We start from the raw sequence: 20,091 nt of genomic DNA on the forward strand, positions 1-20,091 counted from the left end.
AGTCTCAGCGAGATCGTGACAGAGTTTGGGCAGGATCGCCTTGGCACATCAACAAGAATGCGGTCATCCTGGCCGAGTTTGAAGAGTGCATGCACCCAGATGAGGTCAAGTTCGACCGCCTGCAGGTTTGGGCTAGGGTTCTTAATCTACCCTATAATTTGAGAGATGATGCATGGAGCCTCCCAATAGCCCGGATGATTGATAAAGAGGTTCAGATTGCTAAGTTTGATCACAACGGAGGTTATCTCCGAGCCAGAGTTTCGGTGGAGGTCAATAAACCACTTAGGAGATGGGTACTTATTGATTCGGCAAGGAGGAAGAAGGTGGATTCCTATGACATACAATATGAACAAATTACATACTTCTGTTTCTCTTGTGGGCGGCTGGGCCATTCGGATCTTTACTGCTCTAACCTAGGAACACGAGATGAGAAGGGAGAGCTTCCGTTTGGGCTGACACTGCGAGCTCCTGATGAGAACATGTATCCAGCAGGCAGCGAAAATTCCTCCAGGGGCCAGAGGTCTGACCATAGCAGCAAGCAAGAGACGAGGAATTCTAGAACAAAATCCAAGCAAGATGCGGGGGAGGAGGTGGTCTCGTCCCTAAAGAACAAAGAGAACACTCGCTATAAGAGAAAGGAGGGACCGACCGCAGTATATCAACCAAAGCAGTTGCTTCTCACGGTAGCACAAAAACCCTGAAGATCGTGATCCGAGTACAAGCACTGCGGGTGGAGAAGATGATGAGGATCTTGTTCGTGAACCAAAGAAGAAGAGGCCTGTTGACGCTCAAAAGTGGCACGATCATAAAGCAGCATGCCGGGGAGAAAACTTTGTCGGGGTAAAACCTTGCCGGTGTGTGAAGGCTTGCCGGCGTGGAAAGCTTGCCGGCGCAGAAAGCTCGTTCATGTGTGGAAACTTGCCGGTGTGAAATCTTGCCGGGGGTGAAACCTTGCCAGGGAGGAATCCTTGCTGGGGTAGAAACCTTGCCGGTGTGAAAGCTTGCCGGATAGAAACCTTGCCGGTGTGGACAGCTTGTTACATGGACTCGACTCCTTTGATCGTGTCTTCTGCTTGATTAGATTGAGTGCATCGAGCACAACGATTTTATTTATTTATTTGTTATTGAGAACAACATTGATATAGAATGATCCACCAACCATCCATCTCTTCCGACACTCCCCGACACGTTTTTGGTGCGGAAATGTGTTTTTGGTGCGAGCTCCGACCCGTCCGACACTCCCCGACACCCTGCGGGCAGCTGATCAAGGGATATGGTCCGGGCGCGCCGTCACGTAATGCACACTTTGTCTTACATGGGTTGGCTTATTAGAGTATTATTAGTAGAATCCTCAAACCCTCAAATCCTTAAAGCAAAGCAGTTTTAAGGGTTGAGAAGTGCCACTTTTTAATACTTTTAAGGGTTAAAAAAATAGGGGCAAATACTAAAACTCTCAAACCCAACTCTTAAACTGCTTTAAGGATTGCCATTTTCTCGAACACCTCATGCGCGGCGGGAGGAGGTTCGGCCACGGCGACGAAAGGAGGTTCGGCGACGGAGGCGGGCGGGGGCGCGGGCTTCTTCCACACCGCGGCCTTCTTCCGCGGCATCTTCACGGCCGGGGCGACCTTGGATGGCGCCTTCGGTCGGCTCTTCTTGGTGGCCGGGGCGGGAGGCGGCGGAGGCGGGCGCCGGGGCGGTGACGGTGGCCGGGGTGGGAGGCGCGCGGGAGGAGGAGGTGCGAGGCCCGCCCGCCGCCGCTTGGCCCCGACGTGGATCGCCGCCACCACGTCGGCCACGGTCGGGTGGGCGGGAGCGGGCGCCGGGGCGGGCGAGGCGGGCGCGGCGGCGGGGCCCTCCATGGCCGGCGCGGCAGAAGGCGGCGGGAGGCGGCGGGAGGAGGAGGCCGAGAGGAGGAGGAAGTTTCCTCCCGCACGAGAGAGGAGGAGTGCGGGTTGGGGGGAGATTTCCCTCTCAACCACTACTTCTACAGGTTGCAAACTGGTTTAAGGGTTGGACCTCTAATTTTTTTTACGGATTTGAGGATTTAGAGGTTCTAGTCTACGGCGTTTTTTCGACGAAAATTGTAAAAAAACGGTTATTTTTAGTGATTCGAGGGTTTGAGGACTTTACTATACTTGCTCTTAGATCACTAGTCTACCAGTTTCCAACCTGCAATTTTCATCCGGTTTTGAAATCTTCGACAAGGTTTCTCTTACACTTATTAGATCACTATAGTCTACGTACATGCCGCCGTACGTACGGAGCTACATGCATGCATGCACCCACATGAACGATGGTAGTGCATGCCGACTGCGAAGCTTCCTCGTGGTCTCCATCTGACCGTAGTGCGCAGCAGGGGGAGACTTCCGGGTCATGCCCATGACCGGCGACAGGCACAGCTGATGCGCTGCGCTGTGACTATCGTCAACCCCGAAGCGTCACTGCTTTAGCTTGACTAGCTCCAGCCAACTACGGTACGGTACGGGAGACGGGGCTCCTCGGTGTGCCGCTTGGGCACACGCTGGGTTTCCTTTCCACGGAAACCGTACAACTGCCCCGGCGACCACTTCCGTGACAAAGTAATGGCAGTGACCCTACGCTGCACTGAACGATCAGTCAAGGTGCACTCAACGTCGGACGAAAATGAACTTTGATGAATCTTACTCCCCTGATGGACTTCATCGAAACAGGCTCGGTCCTTGCTTTATAAATAAAGCAACGACCATACAACTCGATATCACACCACACACATCCGAGGTAGGCATGAGAACATCAACATCATCCCAAACCCACTCCAAACCCGCGACGACCACTTGAACTTGTCTGAGTTCTCCATCGCGACAGAGTCGTCGGGAAGAGACGAGCTACGTCTGATAAACCATAGACTCCAAGACGACGCTTTCAGAAAGGGAACGGTGGGCTGCTCCGGAGCACCGCCATCACCTGATCCAAAAAAAATATCATGGTTTTCACCCGGAGCAAACCGAAGGAAAGTAGTCGCGTGACGCCCCATCGTCGGCTTGGCCCAAGCCAGACAAGGATCACCCCCCGGCACACACTATCCACCTCCGAGACAACCATTGATCGCCGAACACCAGTCCCCATGCCGCCCATACAGCCATGGCCACCGGCCCGCGCCTGAGTTGCAAGCCCGACCCATAGGCACCAACAACAACCTCCCCGGGCCTTTTAGACTACTTGCACGCGTGTAATGAGAGAAAGGATCACCCCTTCGTGGAATTGGCAAAAAAGACCACCTGCACCGTGGCGGCAGGTGAGGCAAACTACTGATCATGCAACCATGGATAAACAGTGTTGCCGCCACAAAGCCTCATGTGTCACCTGTCGCACTTGCCACCACGGGGCAGATGGTCCTTTTTTTTGCCAATTTTCACTCAGAGGTGGTCCTTCTGTCATTACACATCGAACAGTAGAGATGGATCATGGCTGGTTGGTGGATCATTCTATAGCACTGCCTCGATAAGCAAAATTAAAATTAAAAATCATTGCGCTCGATGCACTCAATCTAATCAAACAGAAGACACGATCAAAGGAGCCGAGTCCATGTAACAAGATGGAGGGTCAGGTAGCACCTCGGCCTCAGCCACCGCACTCTCCAGCATCTGCACCACATGGTGCATCGTCGGCCGGAGCGACGGGTTGGGCTCGATGCACCAGAACGCCACGCGCGCAAACCTCTCCACCCTCTCCAAGTCCGCCGCCGCGTCGTCATCGTCAGGCAGTATGAGCTTAGTCCTCTGGTTGCTCACCAGCTGGATCGCCCACCCGAACAACGTGACCGTCTCGTCCCCGCCCTGGTCGACCAGCGGGTCCTGGCACTTCCGACAACAAATCATCTCAAGCAGCACGACGCCGAAGCTGTACACGTCCACCTTGGTATCGATCCGCGCGTCGCTGCGGAACCACTCGGGCGCGATGTACCCCCTGGTGCCCCTGATGTTGGTCACCGTGGTGTGCACCTGCTGGTTGCCGAGCAGCTTGGAGATCCCGAAGTCGGTGATCTTGGGGGCGTGCGTGCCGTCGAGGAGTATGTTGTCTGGCTTGATGTCGCAGTGCATGATCGGGGAGACGCACCCGTCGTGGAGGTACTCGATCCCCCTGGCGATGCCGAGCGCCGCCTGGGCGCGCCAGCTCCATGGCGGCCGCTCCGGCTTGAAGAGGAACCCGCGGAGCGACCCTCCCGGCATGTACTCCAGCACCAGCATCCGGTGCTTGCCTTCCTTGCAGTAGCCGATCATGCGGACCAGGTTCCGGTGGTGGATCTGCCCGATGGACTGCACCTCGTTGGTGAACTCCCTCTCGCTGTAATCGTTCGAGTTGATGAGCCTCTTCACCGCGATGAGGCGCCGCCGCGGGGACTTGAGCTCTCCTTGGTAGACCTCGCCGAAGCTCCCTTTCCCCAGCAGCTTCTCGAAGCCGTTGGTGGCTTTGTGGAGCTCCTTCCAGCTGAAAGCTCTCACGCTCAGCAAGTCCTGGCTCTCTCTGTTCTTCTTGGTCAGGTAGTGCCTTGCCAGGAAGCCGCCGGGGACGGCCAGCAGCACGACGGCCACGCAGACTGCCACGGCCACTATGGTTCTTGTCCTCGCCGACATCCTCGCCGGCGGATTATTGCTTCGCCGAACTTTGATCAGTGCCTTCGTGGTGACATCGCTGGCCTGTCGCCCGTTTGTCAGCGCCGCCACCTCGGCGCAGTCGGTCCCGCCGATCATCAGCGCGGCGGCGCAGTAGCAGTCGTTGAGGCAGTAGGCCCGACACTGGTCCTCCGTGACCGACGTGAACTTCTTGTAGTAGATCGATGTCTCCCAGGTGGTGTTGGGCAGATCGACGAGCGTGTACTCCTCGGCGTTGTTCTCCCCGTCGCAGCTCTGCGGCGCGAACTCCGGCGTGCAGCCGCTGTCCGTGTGCTGCGCGTCGGCGTACGTGTACCCGTCTGGGCACACGCAGCGGAGCCGGTCCTTCTGCTCCGTGCAGTACGACCCCGGGCCGCACACGCCCTGCAGCCCGGACGTCCTCTTGTTGCAGGCGTCGCTGGGGAAGGCCCCCGAGACGCTCCACGACGTGTTGCCGCCGCCGTCCGGCACGTTCTTGGCGCGGGCATAGGCACGGACGACGCCATCGGGGTCCATCCTGGCGAACCTGTAGAACTTGCCGGCGCTGCCGGTCACCACCGGCGATATCAGGTTCTGGACGACGCCATTGTAGAGAGTGGAGCTGAGGCCGCCCTGGTCGTCGAAGGTGACCGTCGTGTTGCCGCTGGAGCTGTCGGTCTTGGCCTGCCAGTAGGCGTTGTCCGGGCTGTTGCCGCTGAGCAGGTCCACGTAGAGCACGACGTTGCCGTCCGTCTGGACGCCCATGGTGAACCGGCCGGTGGTGAACTCCGTGTCCGCGCGCCTGGAGATGATCTTCCCCTCGGACCGAGTGTCCATGGTCAAGGACTGGCCCGGCAGCAGCGTGTCCGTCGGGTACCCGAAGCTCGCCCACAGCACGTTCTCCGGGCCGCCGCCGCCGTCGCCGAGGAACTGGAGGTCGCCGGAGTCGAGGAGCGCGAGCACGGACCCGCGCTTGAGGCTGGGGATCGGCGCCCTCCACAGCACCCGGTTGCCGCCGTCGGCGGTGTCCGCGAGCGCCAGCTGGCCGTCGGCCGTGACGCTGAGAGCGGACTGCGCCGTGGCGAGGACGGCCGACGAGTACGTGGACGACTGCCTGGCGAACCACACCACGGACTGCAGCTGGGAGGAGCCGCTGGGCCGGCCGTCGTCGTCGGAGCCGGAGCGGAACCATGTGGCGAGGAGGAACTTGCCCGGGCTGGACCTGTCGAGGGCGCGGAAGCCGAACGCGAAGACGCCGGAGGGGCTGGTGATGTAGCTGGGCGGCGTCATGGGGACTCCGGCCGTGAGGTTAGTCCGTGCGGCGGCTACGTGGCCACTTAGCACTGCAAGGAACGCGGCGACGAAGAGAGCGGAGGAGGGCGATGCCATTGTTGGGTGTGGGAGCTCGCCGGGAGCAAGCAGAAGGAGTTTGATCGTAATAAAATACTACTGACTCGGGCCCATTCGTTGACTCCGATTCCTCGTCAAGATGTGCGTGTGGCTCCACACGCACGCCCAAGTCGTGTCGTGTGTTGGACGAGGTCTTGGCCTTGCGTAACAGGTTAACCTCAGCAGCGGAAAGAGAACTTGTTTAATGCACGGGCATCGCGGTCACAAGATCACACGTGATCACTCATTTGCTCTTAGCCTATGAGCACTGTCTTGGTCCTGGACGAGGTCGTCTCGATGATGCACGGGCACGTACAAAGATCACATCTAAGTTTCTTAGACGGGGTGCCGGTCCGGCGTCGTCACGGTTTTTATTTGAACATAGCATGATTGTAGACGCTCACAGACATGCGCACACACTCACATTTATAAATACACACACATACTCTATCTCTAAAGCAACTCCGAGATACTGATCTGGCACAACATTTTAACATCGACAAAGCCACCATGAACGAACATCTCTAGAAACACTGAAATAAACCCAGAAAATGTAGGTAACAACGTCAAGTCTGGCACTTAAACCCTGATAGCTAGACTGACTCCACCGCACAGAACCTAACCACCTGAGCTACGACTTGGTCCGCCGCCGTCACGACAGTCGAGTTGAGTATTCTATTAATGATCTCCATTCAACTTTCCACGCAGCCGCTGCATCCTCCTAAAAAAAAAGCTAGGGTTTGTGACTCTCGCCGGCTCCGCTGCAGGTCCGCCTCGTCTCCACGCGCTTTCGCCTCGTGCCTCGTGGACACCTCCCCTGCGGACTCCAGATTGATTCCTTTATGGATCCATGATTCTTTGTATGCTTCTTCTCGCTTGTTCTTCTGTCAGTCGATTTTTCCTCCGCCGAAGCCATGAACCTTTGGCCATCGGCGCAGCGATGAGAACGGCCACTGTGATCGTTCTTCCCCGTCTTGCCGTAATGCCCTTCCGACCGCCTGGATGGCCTTTCTCCCTCAACGGAGAGCATCGTGCTGATAACGTATGAAAGAACTAATTGGTCGAACTATCTCATTCCATTGATGATTAACACATTTATACAAAGGGAACAATCGTCAAGAGAAGATGCGTCTGTTCGTGAGGATGGGAGGAGCGGACGCGACGATTGCCTTGAGAGGCCCTCGCATGTACGACGTGGCGGTTGCCTGGCGGCAAACCGTACACTAATTACAAGGAAGGATTATCTCTAATTACAAAATTAGTTTAAATCCTAACAGAGTACTCTATGTCTCTATTAATGATCTCCGTTCAAAACAAACAAAAGCGGCTTTGGTCACATGTGGTAGGTTTTTTTTTCTTAAGCTAGGATCAGTCAACAAGCTACGCTAGATGGAAAACATGACCAACAATGCATGCATGTAGGCCCGCAGGGGACCGAAAGTCTTCCATAGATGGAAAGGGAGAAGATTCATAAACTGTACTCCCTTGCGAATAAGTGTACTTTTACCTTTTGTTCTAAATCAATATTTTAAAATTTTGACCAACTTTACAAAAAAGAATAATAGCATACATGACATCAAATTGGTATATATGAAATTACATTTCAAAGCGAGATACTAATTTAGTATCATAGATACTACTACTTTTTCTTATAAAGTTGATCAAAAATTTAAATTTTTGACTTAGTACAAAAGCTAGATATACACTTATTCGCGGATGGAGGGAGTATCTGTTTACTGTCGAGTTACCTAGAAATCACCATGTTGGTCTTGACCTTTTTATTTGAAAACAAACTCCAACTTTATTCATTTGTAATAAGTAGTACATCGTTTGTGAGGAACATTACAATTTCATTTAAAGGCTCCTCAAACCAATCAAAAGTCAAAGAAAATCTAGCTAATCTAGCAAGCTCATGAGCTACTTTATTTGCTTCTCTATTACAGTGCTCAAATCTAGCAGTAGCGAAATCACATGCATAATGAAAACAGTTTTCGAAGATTGCTGCCGCCGCACCCACCGACTGCCCTCCATCATTTATAGAGTCAATCACCTCCATATTATCCGAATTTACGATAATGCGATTGCATCCCGCCCTTTGCGCCAATGTTAGACCAAATTTGAGAGCTCTAGCCTCCGCCATCAGCACATCCGTGCAAAAATCTATTCTCTCATTCCCTCCAGCAATAAACCTGCCTCTGTCATCTCTAAGCACTGCTCCCATTGTCCCCCTAAGAAGTTCGTGATCGAAGGAAACATCAACGTTGAGTTTAACAAAACCTCTTGGAGGGCAAGCATTGGTCTTGACCTTGCCTTGCATAACAAGCTAATCTCAGCCATGGAAAGTGAACTTGTTTATATTTATACTTTGCTGGAGGGTGGACGATCTGCACACGGGGCATCTGCACCCGCTTTTCAAAAATGTACTTTTTACGCATTATAGTTTTGTAATGTTAAAAAATTCTAAAAAAATTATGCATACATGTTGGCAAAGGTATGTCCACGGCACAAAGTTTTGTGTAAAAAATATTTTTGTTTTGTCGTAGTAAAAAAACACAAATTTTACTGCTTCTAAATAGCGTTTCATGGCATAAAATTTTATCTTTTTTGCACAGGCTATAAAAAAAGTTGTTTTTCTGTGAAACTTTCTGCACACATATAGAATATGGAGATGTCCGCGTGCACCTTTTTTCAGAATTTTTTGACATTGCAAAATGTGTTTTCCAAAGTGGGTTCATATGTACCTGGGTTCATTCATGCACTTCTCCACTTTGCTGCAACATGTCTCTCTTTCAGGTCACTTCGATCGTAGGACCCTGATCAACGGTAATGCTTACAATGTGCTCAAACAAGGCCTCGCTCTTGCTTTCCTCTCCTTTATCTTCACTAGTGAGCTTGTGGATTCATCTTCCTTTTGTTTGTCGTGACCGATGGTGGAGAGGGCTGGGTAGTACTCCCTCCGTTCCTAAATATTTGTCTTTTTAGAATTTTAAATGGACTATCACATACAGATGTATATAGACATATTTTAGAGTATAAATTCACTCATTTTGCTTCGTATGTAGTTATTTGTTGAAATGTCTAGAAAGACAAACATTTAAGAACGGAGGGAGTAGATAGGTAGGGTATTAGACAGGGACATCGTTAGGATAAATGGCGACACTTGTCTTTCAAATCAGTTTTCCGGACTTTGATCCTCCTCTGTTCGTCCGTTGAGACAGGTTAGATGAAACTCCAGCATAGATCCCTGTCAGCTCCTCGGGGCCGTGAGGTTAGGGTTTTTCGCCGAGTGTACACAACAATGATAGTTGGTGTCATGTTCTTCAGATCGGTTTAGGGATTCAACGTCGGTGACTGCGGCTTCGGGACGCTGTTCCTTAGAGGCATGTGCACAAAGACTTCCTGATTGTCATTGAAAGGTCAAGGCGACTTCGATATGAGAGCAACGACATATCAATATTTATTAGGATTTCAGACCAGTTAAGAGTTAACTAGTTTATTCCGCAAAAGCTTAGTGGGGAACAAAATAGAGTCATCGTGGTAAATTATAGTCGAACCGAGTGCACCATTGCTGTATGGTTGCACCAAGGACCACCATGTATTGAGGATGCCTCTGGGCTGTAACTCCATACCTATGGAATAGAACTCTTTTCACCGAAATAAAAAAAGAGTTAACTACTCCCTTCGTTCCTAAATATAAGTCTTTTTAAAGATTTTAAATAGACTATCACATACGGATGTATATAGACATATTTTATAGTGTAGATTCACTTATTTTGCTACGTATGTAGTCACTTGTTGAGATCTCTAGAAAGACCTATATTTAAGAACGGAGGGAGTAGTTAAAAGCCTTAATCAATGAAGTTGGCTTCTAAAATAAGCTATATGTTGTAGGGGCGGCTTATGGCATAAGCCGTCAAGAACTGTGCCAAATCGTATAGGGTCCTATTTAGTTTTTTTAGCAACTGGGCCCTATTTAGGTGCCTCGCTGGAGGTGCTCTTGGGCTCGACGGGCCAAGCCTTGGGCCTTGCTTTACTAGCCCAGCTTTGCCCTTCACTCTCGCCACTGCCTTTTTTGTCAAAAAAAAAGAACTCACCACTGGTTTTCCTCCTCGTCTCGCTCAAACCATGCCTCCGCCAGCGCCTTCCCGCCTCCTGGCCGTCCTCTCCGCCCGCCCCCCTCCGCCGCTCCGCCGCCTCCTTCAGCTCCACGCGCACCTCCTCACCGCCGGCCTTCTCTCCTCCCCGTCCCCACTCCCCCTCTCCTCCAGCCTCGTCGTGGCATTCGCCCACTCCGACGACCCGCGGCACGCCCCCCGCCCGCTCCTCCACGCGCTCGCCCTCCTCGCCTCCCTGCCCTCCCCGCCCGACTCCGCGCGCCCCTACAACGCCGCGCTCCGCGCCCTCTCTCTCTGCGCGCACCGCGGCCTCGTCCCACGGTGCCTCCCGCTCTACCGCTCGCTCCTCCTGTCCGCCCGCCCGGACCACCTCACCTTCCCCTTCCTGCTTAAGGCGTGCGCGTGCCTGCAGGAGCGGGGCTACGGGGACGCTGTCCTAGGGCATGTATTCAGGCTCGGGTTCCACGCGGACGTCTTCGTGGCGAACGCCGCGGTGCACTTCCTGGCGGTGCGCGCGTCCATGGCGGAGGCACGCAGGCTGTTCGATCAGATGCCTGTGAGGGATCTGGTGTCGTGGAACACGCTGATTGGCGGCTATGTGCGAAGGGGCCTACCCGGGGAGGCCTTGGAGGTGTTCTGGAGGATGGCCGAGGATGGGACGCTGGCGCCTGACGAGGTGACGATGATTGGGGTCGTGTCAGGGTGCGGGCAGCTGCGGGATCTGGAGCTTGGGAAGAGGTTCCATGGGTATGTGGAGAGCAATGGAGTGAGGTGCACTGTGAGGCTGATGAATGTGCTAATGGATATGTATGTCAAATGCGGCGATTTGGAGCGGGCCAAGTCCGTGTTCGAGAGGATTGATGGCAAAACGGTTGTTTCGTGGACAACCATGATTGTTGCGTATACAAAGTTCGGGCTGATGGACGATGCGAGGAGGGTGTTTGATGAGATGCCTGAAAGGGACGCATTCCCGTGGAATGCGCTGATGGCCGGTTATGTGCAGTGTAAGCAGGGCAAGGAGGCTCTTGGATTGTTTCATGAGATGCAGGAAGCAAAGGTGAGGCCTGATGAGATTACCATGGTCAATATTTTATCGGCTTGCTCGCAGCTTGGAGCTCTAGAAATGGGTATGTGGGTTCACCATTACATCGACCGACACCGGCTTTCACTTAGTGTCACACTAGGCACAAATCTAGTTGACATGTATGCAAAGTGTGGGAACATCGAGAAGGCCATCCATGTTTTCAAAGATTTACCGGAGAAAAATGCGCTCACGTGGACAGCAATGTTATGCGGCCTGGCAAATCATGGACGTGCTGATGAGGCAATACAGTACTTCCGTAGAATGATAGAGCTTGGATTGCAGCCTGATGAGATTACATTCATAGGGGTTCTGTCTGCATGTTGTCATGCTGGCCTGGTTAAAGAAGGCCGTGATTTTTTTTCCCTACTGGTCTCAAAATATCACCTTGAGAGGAAAATGAAACATTATTCATGTATGATAGACTTGCTAGGCAGAGCAGGTCATTTAGATGAAGCAGAGCATCTAGTAAACACCATGCCAATGGAGCCTGATGCAGTAGTGTGGGGTGCTCTCTTCTTTGCTTGTAGAATGCATGGTAATATTACTCTGGGTGAAAGGGCAGCAATGAAATTAGTAGAGCTTGACCCGAGCGACAGTGGAATATATGTGCTACTGGCTAACATGTATGTAGAGGCAGGAATGAAGAAGAAGGCTGATAAAGTGAGGGTGATGATGAGGCACTTGGGAGTGGAAAAAGTTCCTGGATGTAGTTGCATCGAGCTAAATGGGGTGGTTCATGAATTTATCGTGAAGGACAAGTCACATACAGACAGTGATGCTATCTATGACTGCTTGCATGATATCACACAACAAATAAGGCACACTGCAAACATGATTGACATTTGTGCAACTGGCTGAGGCCTGCAAGATGTGATATGTTCGATTATTTTGCGCAACTCAACCATGTCGTGAGTTATGCCAGGCAATGTGCTAAGATAAGTAGGATTTGCTGATGTCCATCAAACTTTGGGCCATTACATCAGCATTGTGGCCCTTTTACAGCTTACCAGTCGATGAAAAATTCAAGTGCAGATGCTCAAGGCAGTATCTCAATTCACAAGGTACTGCTGCGCCTCACAAGCAAAAAAATAAAATAATTAAGCTTGTCAAAAGTTGGATTGGTGCTTAGATGGCTTTTTTTCTTATTTCCGTACCAGTCCTTTGAATTCTGTTAGGCCGGTAAAGAGAGCAGGAAGCAGATCCATCTGTGAAGTCTTCAACTTTGTAAGTTATCCTTAAACTTTTCCTTTCCCTACTCACAGTTGTATCTGATACTGATTAAATTTGCATATGCTAGCCTCACGATTTAAGTTCGTGAAAAATATTCTTTGCAAATGATAATGTCAAATACATCACCAATTGGACCTCCTAAAAGGGGAAGTTGCAAAAGATGACTCTTATAAACCAAAAGAGCTCTGTAAGAATTCAGTAATTTGTAGCAGTATACAATTTGTTGCTGAAAATAAGCACTATTGACAAAAAAAATCGTTTCAATATCTGAATATCCGACTATAGTTTATAAGTTCATCAAGAGGGATAAAACAGAATATAAATGTCATGGAATGGTGACATCACTTAAGAGTCTGGAAAAATAGCATCTCTTCTCCTTTACCTCTAGCCATTAAGCCGAATTTGAATCTCCCGAGAGCCTTTAGGAAATACTTCGTGGTCCAACAAAACTTTTTTTTAATGTGAGCATAACATTAAGACAAGTCTACCAGTATATGATTCCATTGTAGTCAGCCATGTGTCGAAAGAATCAGCAAAAACATTTATGCCAATTGGCATCAGATCCCTTACTTTGTCTATCATATGTTCCGTATCAAAAAACATGTTATGCCATATGCCAATGTTATGGTCCTCATCTAGTGAAGCAGCCAAACTTTTGCATCTGATTTTTCTATAATGTACTGTCACAGGTTCAAATCTCAGAGAATACGAAATGTCCCATTTAGCTAATTGATAGGGTTAGCAATGAGGTGATAACATTTCCAGTGATACTGGACTTAAGGTGATACAACGAATGCATGGCACATGGTCCGTTTGATCTTGCGTGTAGGAACATGATCACATCTGGTGATATTCAGGTCAATGGTTCGGGTCCACTATTGGTGGATATGCAGAAACACACTCTTTCCTTATTTCTGTGATAATTGAACTAACCATTTCTTCCTTCCCATATTTTCCTAGCACCTCCATATCTGGAGCACGAAACGTTGCTTGCGTCTGTTGGACCTGGACCCTCTCGGAGTGTGATTCAAAGTCTGGTGAGTGGTGACAGCCTATTCCTCGGCAAATGCCACGAAGATTGGACAAGCCAAGGTCAATTTGGTTAGTTCATTACCTAAACTTCTATAATCGCTAGTCAATGAAGAAACGCCATGCCAATTGTTCTGCAATTGCAGCCCGTAAGGATTGGATATTAAAGAAGTGTGTTTTCCAAAATAATATTATTTGAGCAGTACTCCCTCCACCCCATAATGTAAGACGTTTTTTGACACTACACTAATGTCAAAAAACGTCTTACATTATGGGACGGAGGGAGTAGTAGATTGTAGGATTGTATTCGAGGGCTAAACTTATGACCTGGAATGCATGTCAGTAAGCTATATGTATCACTATAGGTCAGACAAAGAGCAGATCAAGTAAGTATCTCCTTGGGGTACGCACATCAAGCTCAAATTCCGCAAGTGTTGTTCAATGTTGCTGGTTCCGATTCCTTCCTTTCTTGACTGAACCAAAGCTTCACGTTACAGCTTCAAATGAATGTGAAAATGTGATAGAATAAGGAACAAGAGTCCGGTACTGGATTTCAGAACGCTGCTTCGAATTTCTCAAATTTGCAAGTAATATCTAATATGTACTCGCTAACTTGCTAAGTACGCCATATATTATTTAAAGGTCTACTTAGATCAGAACAATACTGTATATGTTAGGTGGAAGGTGGAACAGCCCAATCGACCACCTCCCCCACCACAGTATTGTACTCGAGTGGGTGGATTTGAGGTGTCCAATCATTACTAAAAAAATAAAAAAATTCTGTTGCAATACTGTTTCATGCAAAATTGGTTGCAGTATTTTCTTGGATGTTTAAAGACAAAAGTTCATGCAACTTGTATGGAATAAATCCTCACCTAATGCAAACAAATCATGGAACAATGCAATTGCGGAGCTTAGCTTGGGTCATACGGGCAATGCCCCTTCTCAATATTTTAGCCTTTCATAAAATATCTGACATTAGCTCCAAGAGCTGGAGCTACTTACGCATCAAGGTAACCCTATTTCTCATACAGTTTATCCACCTTTGATGGCCCCTGCTTAAATACACTTATGCAGCATGCAAAAACAACCTGTGGAACATCAAAAATCTGCAAGTCAATACCAGGCTTATCACCTATGGTTACACCAGTACCAATACAGTCGACCCAAGCACGTTTACCAAAGTTCTGTGAGCTTGATGACGCAGTAAACGGCTGATTCTTTTCTCTCCTTAGGTTAGATAGAAAAGTAAGAGTTTCCTTTATTTTTAACTATGTACATCATACTTAAAACAAAAAATGTAGCTCCCCAGGTGATCAGCACATGTACATCAATTTAGGCATCTCCAACTCCCAAGTACAGCATGTAGTTCAGTTTATGTACATTTTCTGAATGCATCATCACTAATAATCAGTAAAATATACATTGTGATTCATCCTTCGAACTCACATTTCTGGATCTCAATGTCATTTGATTAAGTACTGTGATCAACTTTGCAAGAAATATTTTGCAGCTTCCAGTTAGGCAACAACTTCACTGGCTTCGTCAGTTAGCCCTTGCGTTTCTTTCGGCCTGACTGCCTGCAAATGTTTCCCTGAAGCTACCCACTGCATCATCTTTCTGTGTATGGTGTACGACAGGCGTCAAGGAAATGAAGACAGCAAACATACAAGGGATGAAAGTGGAAACAAAGGAAGAACATGAAAAGCGTGCTAGTGCATACCAACTCTGTGAACAAAGGCACAATTTTCCCTATCCTGTGGTTTGATGGTATGAGATCCCAAGGCCTTTTCGCCTTGTCACTCTCCCCCTTTTCATCGGCAAAAGAAATATGCTCATTCGGACAGAGATTCAGCTGTTGCAAGACCTGGGCCAGAGAACAAGACATTATAGATTTGCATGTAAACATTGCCTGAATGCAAGTAATTCATAAGTTGGTGACAAACATCTTTTGAGAAGGACGGCATGAAAGGCTCTAGCAAACAAGCGAGAAGGTAGACAACTCCAACTGAAGTTTTCATCACAGTCGCGCAACTAGCTGGATCTTGTTTGTAAAGCTTCCAAAATTGACTCTCCTGCATATCCAGGTAGAAAACCGGAGTCAAATCCCGTGCAAGTTAAATGATGCAGAGTAGAAATGAAATCAGCAAAGGAACAAGAGCTTACTTGAAGGTAAGCATTTCCCTCACTAGAGATGGCCATTGCAATCTTCAGCCCTTGTTTTAGTTTGACCTGTTAACGGCAACGTTTATGTCACATAAATGCTTCAGATCTATGGTACTTATTCAGATTTATTCACTAGTACAATTCGGAGTTCACACAGTTCAGGTTAATGCATTACCTTGTCCATTGCATCAATATACTGCTGAATCAAATTACCAATAGTTTCTGCTAACGACTGACTCAGTGGATGTATATCAGCATTAGGTGCTTCAGGTATGATGGAGCCGTAGCCAGCTCCTGCAGGAACAATTGAAAAAAAAAATATCAGCACCACCAACAAAGAAAATTTAAAAGAGAATGTTCGTCTTCTAACCCTCTGGTTTTGCGATAAAGCTTAGCACTCGATAGATGAAGTTGCCCAAATTCTTTAGCAGCTCGTTGTTATGCTTTATCTGCAGACCTCCCCATGTGAAAATTGCATCTGATGCCTGAAAGTTTTACAAAATAGACCAAAATGAACAATCTTACATGCATAGAGGTTTAATATAGATAATTCAATTTAACCGAAACCTAACCTCAGGACGATTACTAAGCAAGTAGTATCGCCACACATCAGCAGGAATATTTGTGGCTTTGGCGTCATTGCCAAAGACTCCAATGCCCTTAGTTTTCGAGAACTTTCCTGTGCATGATAACAGAGTGAACCAAAAAAAAAAGATGTCCAAGAATAAATAATGGCCTGAACAAAACCTGTTCGATACCTGATTCATAGTTGAGATATTCAGTCGCACTAATATTCTTCATCAGAGTCCAGTTTTCACCAGTACCAAGTAGAGCAGAGGGAAACATGACCTGTAAAATTGTTACATATGCAGCAAAATAAGATTTCTATGAAAAGATAATATAAGAATTGCCTGCTACAGATCTGTATGCACTTGCACATATACTCCCTCCATAGCCCTTTTAGAGATTTCAATATGAACTACATACGGATGTATATATACATATTTTAAAGTGTAGATTCATTCATTTTGCTCCGTATGTAGTCCATATTAAAATCTCCAAAAGGTATTATATTTAGGAACGGAGGGAGTAGAATATATTGAAGCTTGTTAAGCAGCGTTGTACATAGAGAGGGTATTTGTATACTGGAAACTCCAAGTTGGCAAAAGAATCTCACCGTGTGGAATGGGACGTTGTCTTTCCCCATAAACTGATACAATTCGACATTCTCTGGGTTCTTCCACCACTTTTCCCACTCAGGCGTGTAGCACGCCGTGATGGAAATGTATCCGATTGGCGCATCGAACCAGACATAGAACACCTGAACCCATTCATCACATGGACAAACATTAACACAAACATGGGAGATAAACTTTCCAAAATGAATCTGTGCGTGCTCAGATGGATGGCAAACCTTATCCTTGTACTTCTCATGTGGTACAGGGACGCCCCATTTCAGATCCCTGGTGATGCAGCGAGGTTTCAACCCTTCCTTCAACCAGGCATCCGTGATGCGAACTGCGTTCTGGCTCCATGATCCGGTTGCCGAGGCCTCGTCGATGTACTTCTCCAGCTTCTCCTTCAGCAAGGGAAGCTCCAAGAACAAGTGGTCTGTGTCGCGGACGACCGGTATGCCCTCACAAACCTGGCGGATGGTAAAAGTTAAGCACATGGAAGATCGGTAGGTGGTGAGAAGAGCCAAATAGAACTGGAGGAGCTCCTCCTGCCTTGCATCTGGGATCAATCAGCTCGGTTGAATTCAGCAGCCTCCCACATCTGTCGCACTGATCGCCCCTCGCGGTGTCGTTGCCGCACCCCTCCACGGGGCATGAGCCCACGACGAACCTGTCCGCCAAGAACCTTTGGCATGATTCGCAGTAGAGCTGCAATAGACAGACAGAGTAAGGCCCTTGAAGCGAACCTGCGATAACCTGAAACAGGGCGAGGAAATTGCGGCTTGAACAGCGTGAAACAAACCTGCTGCATTGTGTTCTCTGAGAGCCAGTTGTTGTCCAGCAGTTTGTGGAAGATCGATTGGCATATCTCTGTCTGCTGCGGGGTGGATGTCCGGCCAAAGTGGTCGAAGCTGATGTTGAACCACTCGTACACTTCCTTGTGGATCGCATGATACCTGCATCAGTCAGCAATGGGATGGATTTTCAGAAGCTATGCAACACAGATGTCGTTTCGCTCCTTATTCTCCGAAGCAATTTGCTTGAGTGCAATAATTTAATTTAATCCAAATTGCAGTGCTACTTTCAAACTTGATAGTGCAGCACGAATCATCCATACCGCCCCTCTGATACGAATGAACCAAAATTTCAACCTCAATTTGCACAAATATCAGCTTCCGACGATACTATAATCTCCACTAAATATCACACTGTCACTTCTCAGGCTATGGACATGGACGAGACGTAAATAGTGAGGGTGCCATCCAGCAAGGGAGAAGATCGGCAACGACGCCGGGTGGTGTGAGTAACTAAGTTGTGTGTGTGGCGTGAGTAAGTCGAGTGGCTGTCACTGAAGCAAACCAAGCCAGAACTCTGAAGATTGAAATCAGTTGTGAATTCTCCTCCTACTCTCCCCCCCTTTGACTTTGAGTCGTCTTCTTCTTCCTTACGCAATCAAGGGGACATCTCACACACACACAGCAACAGTTAGCCAAACCCTCCCAAGTCTTTGCCCCAACGCATCCAAGCCAAGCCAAACTACAGCATCATTTAGCCTACTAGCCCAGTTCGTCATGTAATAATGCGTATAATAATATCAAAAATCAAGTGGTGCGGGGCGCTCACTTGTCGCAGATCTCCAGGGGGGAGCATCCCTCCTCGAGGGCCTTGTTCTCGGTGGCGGTGCCGTACTCGTCGGTGCCGCAGACGTAGAGCACGTTGTGGCCGCGCAGGCGGCAGTAGCGCGCGAAGACGTCGGCGCTGAGCACGCAGCCGATGATGTTGCCCAGGTGCGGCACGTTGTTCACGTACGGCAGCGCGCTCGTCACCAGCACGTTCCGCCGCCCCGCCACCGGCACCTTCGCCTTCCCCGGCGCCGTCGACGACATCGCCACACCAGCCGATAGAACGCGGTGGGAGTGGTGTTCCTGTGTGCGTGTATTTCTTCCTTTCAGCGCTTGTCCGATTGGTCGCGGGTTGCATTGCATATATATATATATTCTCTGGTCTGGCGGATGCAGAGCTGACGCGTTCGACGGCGACGTCTTCTTGACGGCCAAGGAAGCTTGACTTTCTTATACTGTGGGTTTGTTCGTTTTTTTTTGAGGGGCTGTGGGTTTGTTCGTGGTACGCCAGTTGCCTAAACTAGGACCGGGCCTTCCGTCAAGGAAGCCCAAACTGCATAAATAAAGGGACGAAACCACTTAAGTTTTTTTTTGGAGGGGTACGAAACGACTTAAGTGCGTCGTAATCAGGGGCGCCCCCAGTCTGGCAGCCCACGCCCCCGCGCGGGGCGGGTGCCCCCGTTTTATTTCTTTTTGCTTTTATTACTTTTCCTTCTTTATTTTCTGTTTTTGTTTTATTCTATATTAAAATAATTTGGGATTCGTTCTAAAATTGCAAAACATTGTGAATTGTCAGTAAAACAGTTCTAGGGATGGCGATGACGTATGTGTGCTGTGTCGGCAAGACCCTCTTTGGATTGGTGTGCATCGGGTATCTTATGTGTGCCGCTCAACGGTTGTGATGGTTTTGCCCGGTTCTCCATAATTAACTAGGCAATCTGGTTTTCGCTCGGTTTTCCATATTTAACTCAGCAAGTCCTTTCTTCTTAATAAATGCAGGATAACTGCCATTTTGAAAAGAAAAGAAAATACAACAGTTCTTGAATTAAAAAATGTTTGCGATTCAAAAGAATATTTTGTTTTTGAATTTTGAGAACAGTTTATTGCTTTGATGAACATCTTTTTATGAGAATTCTTTAATAATGATGAACATTTTTTATATTTCATGAACAAATTTTGAATTAGATGAACACCTTTTGAACTTCATGAAAAAAATTTGTATTTAAGAACCTTTTTTTTTTAAAAACGGATGAACAAAATTTGAGTTTCATCAACTTTTTTTTGAAAATTATGAACAAAATTTGAAATTAATTAACATTTTTTAGGTTGGTGAACATATTTTGAATTTTCATGAACATTTTAAAAATCTGATGAACAAAAATTGAATTCGATTTTTAAAAATCGTGCATTTTGAACAAAAAATCAAGAACTCATAAAATGTATTCAAGTTCAAAAAAAGTTTGTCATTTCAGAAAATATTCATGAATTCAAAAAATGTTCATAGTTTTAAAAACATGTTGTAAAATTCAAAAATGTTCACGAATGTATAAATTGTTCATCAAATTTAAAAAAGGGTCCTGGTTACAAAAATGTTCATGATTTTTTTTGCGAATTCAAAATATGTTCACGAGTGCAGAGAATGTTCACGAATTAAAAAGTCACTATTTC

At 48.1% G+C, this 20,091-nt stretch overlaps 3 protein-coding genes across 4 annotated transcripts; 1 reads left to right on the forward strand and 2 right to left on the reverse strand.

Moving 5' to 3' along the window:
• Nucleotides 1–3,412: 3,412 nt before the first annotated feature.
• On the reverse strand, nucleotides 3,413–6,020 carry LOC125522848 (G-type lectin S-receptor-like serine/threonine-protein kinase LECRK3). Its single transcript, XM_048687888.1, has one exon. It carries the CDS (start codon nucleotides 6,000–6,002, stop codon nucleotides 3,534–3,536), a length of 2,469 nt encoding a protein of 822 aa, XP_048543845.1. The 5' UTR covers nucleotides 6,003–6,020; the 3' UTR covers nucleotides 3,413–3,533.
• Nucleotides 6,021–10,094: 4,074 nt separating this feature from the next.
• Nucleotides 10,095–15,238, forward strand: LOC125519955 (pentatricopeptide repeat-containing protein At2g22410, mitochondrial). 2 transcript variants are annotated; one of them, XM_048684738.1, is made up of 4 exons: nucleotides 10,095–12,262; nucleotides 12,359–12,425; nucleotides 13,392–13,532; nucleotides 15,101–15,238. In XM_048684738.1, the coding sequence occupies exon 1, from the start codon at nucleotides 10,128–10,130 to the stop codon at nucleotides 12,057–12,059; it is 1,932 nt and encodes a 643-aa protein (XP_048540695.1). In that variant the 5' UTR covers nucleotides 10,095–10,127; the 3' UTR covers nucleotides 12,060–12,262; nucleotides 12,359–12,425; nucleotides 13,392–13,532; nucleotides 15,101–15,238. The 2 variants fall into 2 exon arrangements, with proteins under 2 accessions (XP_048540695.1, XP_048540694.1); XM_048684737.1 differs by lacking the exon at nucleotides 15,101–15,238 and having other exon boundaries at nucleotides 13,392–14,562.
• LOC125519956 (probable methionine--tRNA ligase) lies at nucleotides 14,704–18,776 on the reverse strand. Its single transcript, XM_048684739.1, has 13 exons — nucleotides 18,425–18,776; nucleotides 17,604–17,757; nucleotides 17,354–17,509; nucleotides 17,041–17,271; nucleotides 16,804–16,947; nucleotides 16,385–16,475; nucleotides 16,199–16,305; nucleotides 15,997–16,111; nucleotides 15,802–15,920; nucleotides 15,627–15,692; nucleotides 15,407–15,535; nucleotides 15,184–15,327; nucleotides 14,704–15,080 (listed from the first exon to the last, which is right to left on the reverse strand). The coding sequence occupies exons 1-13, from the start codon at nucleotides 18,685–18,687 to the stop codon at nucleotides 15,006–15,008; spliced, it is 1,794 nt and encodes a 597-aa protein (XP_048540696.1). The 5' UTR covers nucleotides 18,688–18,776; the 3' UTR covers nucleotides 14,704–15,005.
• Between the last annotated feature and the right edge of the window lie 1,315 nt (nucleotides 18,777–20,091).

This window comes from Triticum urartu, chromosome 7 (genome assembly GCF_003073215.2).
Source record: "Triticum urartu cultivar G1812 chromosome 7, Tu2.1, whole genome shotgun sequence".
In the NCBI taxonomy this organism is placed as follows: Eukaryota; Viridiplantae; Streptophyta; class Magnoliopsida; order Poales; family Poaceae; genus Triticum; species Triticum urartu.